Source organism: Calidris pugnax, unplaced genomic scaffold, assembly GCF_001431845.1.
Source record: "Calidris pugnax isolate Ruff unplaced genomic scaffold, ASM143184v1 scaffold134, whole genome shotgun sequence".
NCBI lineage: Eukaryota > Metazoa > Chordata > Aves > Charadriiformes > Scolopacidae > Calidris > Calidris pugnax.
This window is the reverse complement of record NW_015090873.1, coordinates 1,437,330-1,443,949: the sequence shown is the minus strand read 5'-3', so window position 1 is coordinate 1,443,949 and position 6,620 is coordinate 1,437,330. Positions and strand designations below refer to the sequence as shown.

At 42.6% G+C, this 6,620-nt stretch overlaps 1 protein-coding gene across 2 annotated transcripts in view; it reads left to right on the top strand.

Annotated features, from left to right (window-relative positions):
• The window catches only part of ALDH1A3 (aldehyde dehydrogenase 1 family member A3), a 46,083-nt gene that overhangs the window by 19,432 nt on the left and 20,031 nt on the right, over positions 1-6,620 (top strand). The window contains exons 1-3 of one of the 2 annotated variants that reach the window (XM_014946143.1): positions 348-484; positions 2,764-2,893; positions 4,237-4,298. The exons of the other annotated variant lie outside the window; for it this stretch is intronic. Coding sequence (XP_014801629.1) covers positions 410-484; positions 2,764-2,893; positions 4,237-4,298 — 267 coding nt within the window. The 5' untranslated portion in view covers positions 348-409. Of the gene's footprint in view, positions 1-347; positions 485-2,763; positions 2,894-4,236; positions 4,299-6,620 lie in introns of those variants that run through there. 2 annotated transcript variants of the gene reach the window in all.

The following is a 6,620-nucleotide window of genomic DNA, read 5'->3' as shown; positions in this document are numbered from 1 at the left end:
GTAATGGGAACAGAATTGGGATCCTGTTTCTTCATCTTCCTCCAGTGTCACTTCCATCCTGGACGGGCAGAAAAAGAATTCTGGATTATTGTATAAACATGCTAGTTGCATAAAATTACTCTATTGGTACTCTCACCCCAAGGTTGTTTATAAGCCCAGGCTAAATCCAAAACTTATTGCAGGCTTGGGTCCAAATCCAGGAGTAAAATGAAAGTGGCTTTGTCAGATAACTTGGTCTTAGCCACTACAGCATCATCTAGGAAGCAGCCTGATGGAGTTTCTGTGCTGTTGTCCAGCTCCTTCCTTGTAACCTAAGGTTTTCTTGTGTATGTGGCTGCTCTAGCCTGATGTGGATAATGCGGTGGAAGCAGCGAAGGCAGCATTCCAGAGGGGGTCTCCGTGGAGACAGATGGATGCCCTAAGCAGAGGACGACTCCTGCACAAGCTGGCTGATCTTCTTGAGCGAGACAGAGTCATCCTGGCAGTAAGTACTGTGAGCGGTGATAAACGAGCAACAGTTGGCTGACAACTCAGCTCCAACCCTCTGATTTTGCTGCATCCATATCTACCTAATGTTTTCTTTTCTCTCCCTTCATGAAGGGCAGAAGAGTCCATGCAGGAGTCATGGCTTATCTTCCTCATTCTGCAGGATGATTTTAGAAGAAGGCTTTTAGTTCTTCTATATAGTTGATGACTTCTCCAAAACTTCAGTTAGTTATTGAAGTGATTATAGATATTAATACTTAGATTTTCAAAGAAATACACGTATTCTTTCTTAGTTTGTCATCAATGTTCATAGCTGTCTCTCAGTTCCTAACTAAAAAACAAACAAAACCAACCCAAACAAACAAAACCTGCCAAAACAAACAAAAAAAAACAAAAACCAAGCAAAAAAACCCAAAACAACCAACCAAAACCCAACATAAACCAAATAAAAAAAAGGCCCCAAGACTACAACTGAGTCGATCCTTCTTTACTACAAAAATGCAAGGCTGGTTTGACTTCTTTGCGAGTTGCTTCCCCTAAAATGGGGGGCTGGAAAGAGGATCTTTCGCTTGCTGGATGTCATCCAAAGTTTAAAATGTGTGTAAGTGGGAACTGTTTCTTTCCCTACTGAGTGTACTGGCTCAGGAAAAATCTCTTTATAGCCATGAAGCCGTGTTAACTTGGATTTCTGCACTGAAGAACTTTTGCTAATGAGTCCCCATCCTGTCCTGAAGGAGCCCTTCTGGTGCAGAAGGAGGGGAGTAGGACCCAAGCTAAAATGTGCTGCAGTTAGTAGAAGCAATTAAACTCTATGGGCCTTGGACATCTTTCCAAATCACGCCCACGGATACTTGCATCTCCCAGCTTAGAGCTGCTATCAGTCCATATCTAAGATCTTGGATCTGAGCACTCACCAGTTCAATGCTGCACTTTGGTGCTGCTTATCTTCAGGGGAAGGGTGTTTATGATGTTCAGTGCTCTTGGGTATCTTTAAGTTCCTGAGCTGATGCCCCCCTGAGGTCAGTAGGGCTTAACATACGTGGGGTGTGCTTAGGAGCCCATACTTGCATGACTAATTTGAGCTGGATCTCTTTCTTTAACACAGTGTCTCCTAACCACATGACAGTCTCCAGTTTCAGCAGGACAAAACTGAAAAATCCAGGTCTGAAGGCAGTTCTGGCCAGCAAATAAAAGGGAAGAAAAAATATAAATGTATTTGTGTGTGAATACACCCTGTTCATTTTCTGCTCACTTTTTGATGTGACTTCAGAGGACCCCCCTTTTCCATAAATCAAGACACTCATTTCAAGCTTTCTGCTGTCCTTCTGATCTGGGAGGGCTTGTTTGGCATTGTTATTTTCACTGCAGAGAGCCAGCTGAAGCTGCCTTGGCTGCATGCTAAGTAATGACTTATAAAAATCAGTTGGTTTAGCAGACATTCAGAGTGGATAACAATCCTAGTCGTTCCAAGGGGAATGTCTGTTCGAGTGCTGTTTGGACCCTAATGTCTGTGGAAGATGACAGGGTATGACTTCATATGTAAACAAAGATGTTTCAATCTACCAAGGGATAGTACTTCCTTTATGGACGTGCTTGCCATTTGCACCAATATCCCCTTTAATGACCTGAGTACAGAACAAAGCATTCACTGAGCTAATGTCCAGAACAGTGCGAAGGACACGGGCTGAGACTGGACTTCATTTAGAGCTGCTCAGCATCAGTGAAGCAACTTCTCCCTTGCCTTAGTCTCAGTGCAGATCTGAGCCCAAAGGTTACTTTACCGGAATTCTGTAAAAAATGTGGTTTCTATCATCCCATGGACAAAAGAGGCTTTTCAGAGGTTACTTCTAGGACTATGAAGTAGACTTCCAAATAAAAGGAAAGTGGGTCTGACTGATTTCAGTGACACCATCTGGAATCCAGAACATCTGTCTTGGAGGGTCAGTTATGGTGAAGTCATGACACACATCATTTCTGACCGGTGCCCCAGATCACAGCCCTGTATCCCACCCACAGCTGCCACCTTGGGGCTTTCAGAAGATGCACTTTAATTGCAACTGCTGAACAAAGTGACTTCTGTAAGCATCAGGGTTATTGGGTCTAGTCTCCCTTCTATCTTATTTGTATTAGCAAGCTCATTCCTTAAAGGGAAGGCAACTCCATCTCTGCAGCACAAGGCAAAATAAAATTGATAAGGAGTTTCTCTAAACGCTTTTTTTTTTTTAAAGAAAAAAACATTGATTCATCTGACAGTGCATCCAATTTGTTTTTTTTCAGACTCTGGAAACTATGGACACAGGCAAACCTTTTCTGCAGGCTTATTTCATTGACCTGGAAGGCTGTATAAAAACACTCCGATATTACGCTGGATGGGCTGATAAAATTCAGGGCAGAACTATCCCAGTGGGTAAGTTCCTTCAGACCCAGTTTCAGAGCTGGCATGGGGTCAGGCTTGAGAGGGTGGTGCATGGAAAGGCAGGCTTCTGAAAACCTGCAAAAATAGCCTTGTATTTCCTTTCTATCTCAGGATGTGTTTTAAGTAGACGTGTTTCAAGTTTTAAACTAATGGGACAACAATGTGAATACCTGGATCGATCTCTGGAAAATAATGGATGGACTCTTTTGTTGCTTTTTTAATAGAGAAACCTTTTTGGTTTAAATTCTGAGCTCTTGGAGAGGCCGTGACACTTGAAAAAGGTTTCTCAAAGTGTTTCCTAGGCTGCAGAGCCAGAGCAGCTGCACTGCACTGTTGTGGCAGGGATGGGGCAAACTCTTTGGCTCAGCTATACAACTTCAAATATGGTTTTGAGGAGAACAAGTAAAGACAATGGATGCCCATGTGGCACGATGAGCAATACGGTGTCTTGTCAAAATCAGCCTATTTTGTCCTTGCAGAGGGGTGATCACTGAGGCTATATGAAGGACAGGCACTGCAGACAAAAATTAGTCAACAGAGGAAGGGCTCTGAAGAGCTGAACTAGTTCAGCCTGTGCAGTCAGCAAAGGCAGCGATGCCAGTCATAGAAACTGAGATCTGGCACCCTCGTTCAGAGTAACATGAAGCTTTGCTGGTCTGGACACTGCTTGGTGGTCCTGATTTGAGATCACTTCCCAAAACTGTAATTAGAAATGTTCATGTTTTCTGTCAGATCTTCTCAATGAAACTTGGTTTTCCACAAGAATGAATTTGTAAGGAAAATGTTCTTCTTGCTCTCTTTTTGAAAGAGTAGTAGCAGCATTTTAAGATGAATGGTATTACTTTAGTCCCAGAGTTTAATCTTTTTGTGATTTCTTACCAGAAATGCAATTTCTGTTACACTGAATACGATTTCTGTACAAAATGGGTTTAAAAGCTCTCTCCCTCAGGGAAATAAGTGCTTTGCTTCTTTCAGTGAGACAAAATCTGAATGAAACCTGTGCTTGCTCTTCAGTGTGGTAGGGAGTTATCCTCCACCTTAGCCCTCAATACAGGCAGATTGCAGAAGGAATTGAACCCCTGGTTTTAAAAGGCTCCACTGTGAATGTAAGCAGCATTTGGCTTTCGAGCTAACACAAGACCTGTTCTCAAACAGGTCTTCATGCACCTGGAATGTCCCAAAGGCATGAGTTAAGATGAACAAATACAAGGTTCTTTTTCTAATATGGTTTCTGTTCTGGGCCCAACCTGCTTGTGTGCTGTTATCTTACACTCTTTTTTGCAGAAAGCAAGGATTTTGACTGTTCTTTGTTCCTTTATTCTTTTGTCTTGCAGATGAAAATTTTGTCTGTTTCACGAGGCACGAACCGATGGGTGTCTGTGGAGCTATAACTCCAGTAAGTAGCAGTGATGGTGCCCTGCACTGGAAGAAGTACACATGCATTCCCCATCTTACACTGCAGCCATTTGCTTCCTAGTTAAGTACAGCTGTTCTGCAGGGAACTCCCATCTCAGTTGCCTGATGTAGTTTTACCCCCATGCCAATTGCTCTTGGCAACACAAAGTCATCTGCAATGGAAGGGTGGGTCTCCTAATCAGATGCTCTGTTCCTCTCTAAGGCTGACACCACTCACCAGAGACCAGACAGAGCTCTCTGACTCTTGCACTGCTGGGACAACCATCCTATCATTACATATGCCTTGTGCTGATGCATAGTTTTTGAGTTTTAAATCATATCTATTATTAATAACCCCTGGCTGTTCTCTGAGCTTTCTGTGATTAAATCTCACTGAATAGTTCTTTTCCATGAGGTCTCATTCTCTGCTGAGGGGACAGTGTGTCTAGTTCTTGGAATACCTCCAGTTTTAGTGTGTGTTGCTTGCTCTGTTTAAACAGCCAGCCAGGAAGACTTTAGAGCTACATGGGAGACACAGTTTGTTCCTGTTTGGTTGTAAAATGCTTTGAATGTGGTAACCCAGAGGCCATGAGGCACATGGTGGTATGCCAAGATTCTGTCTTTGGATACTTGGATCAATAAGAGTCCACGGAAGACTTTTACCTTTGGGATAAGGTTATATGAGAGACTGAAAGAAATGCATATGAGGTATTGCATTTGCTGGACTCTGGGAATACCAGATCTGGACCAGTTCACAAAGATACCTGGGGAAATTTTGCTTTTTCCATCAGCAGGACTGAGCTTATACCCCCAGTGATGAGATGGTACTGTCTGTTTAGCAATGCCAGGGTGAGGCAAAGCAGGAGATGGTCAGAACTAGTTATCAGGCGTTTGGCTCAATGACTTCTGCACAGCTTTTCTGGCTGAACAAGCAATGTGACTGCTTGTGAGCAACTAAAATTTGTGACAAGATCAAAACATCTGGTTCCTCACACCGATCACCAATTAAAAGGTATCTCTCTGGCACGCTTCAGACACCTTTGGCACTCAGCAATACTTTTGGAAACTATCCCTTCAAAAGCCAACATGTAGGATGCTTTGGAGGGCCACTAAAAAGGGAAACAGGAGGACTTCTAATATTTCAGATTGACCCTACATCAGCAGTAAATGCAACAGAAATTGCAGAATCAAGTATGACTCAAGTTCAACGCTGTGTTTGTGAAAATGATGATTGGGGTCAACAAAACCACATCTCTCTTCATTTCACTTAGAACAAATCCCCTCCAATTTTTTTCCAGTTTGATCTGTAGCACCAACAGTCTGTCGGTTTGTATATTCCTTCTTGATTTAATGAGATTCTGATACTATTCTGCATATGTCTTCCGAGACCAATTAACAAGCCTCTCTTTTTCCTGTGGCTTGACTATATTTAAACCAATGTTCTTAGCAAGGGAAGTTGTTAGAAAGTGCAGCTTATGACTGAGCTTTATCCCAAGGTGATATCACGAGGCAGCCCTGGAGTCCTTTACTGGTACTTTCACCAGCCGCTCTGCAGCGGAAAGCTCCTAATGGAGTTATGTCATGCTCTGAAAGTGTAGAAAAGTAGTGTGGGTGTGAATGGCTCAAGCTGCAAAGTCAGGCCTTCAAGAAGGCTTAGGAGAAAAAGACAAATGGGCAAATCATGGGATGTAGCCATTGGAGAAGATCACTGAGATAAAACAGGTCTGGGAAAGAAGGAGCGTCAAGTCGAAGAATAACACATTAGACTAAATTCTGCTTTGTCTCGAGGCTGCTGGGTTAGAGCAGAACTCATCTCTTAAAAGCTACACTGCTAATTTATTTGTAAGTGTGAATTTGTGGATTCCTAACATATTTGGCTTCTTTGTCGATAGCTGAAGGCCCTTGGCTTGAGCCTTGACAAGAAGTCTCCTTACCGTTGGCCTGCTTCCATCATCCCTAAAGCAGCATTAATTATTTTTAATGAAGAAATCCTTTCTGCTGCCAAATGACCTTTCTGAGATTCAGTGTGAGCTAGATTTTTCCACTTCTTGCTTAGGCTCCAAGATCTACAAATACACATGACCATGAAAGAGATTAGCTCAGAGGAAACTGATGTGGACTGGTTCCTAATTCCAAATAAGAAAACTAATTGGAAAGGAGCGATTTACAATTTGAAGGGAGTATAAGACCTCCCTTGGATTTCCATGAGTGAACAACCCATTGCAGTTTCCTAGTTATAAACCTGGAATTGAATGATATTGTGTAACTCCTAGCTATTCAGCCAATACATAACACATAAAAACGAGTTTTTTTCAATGAGCGG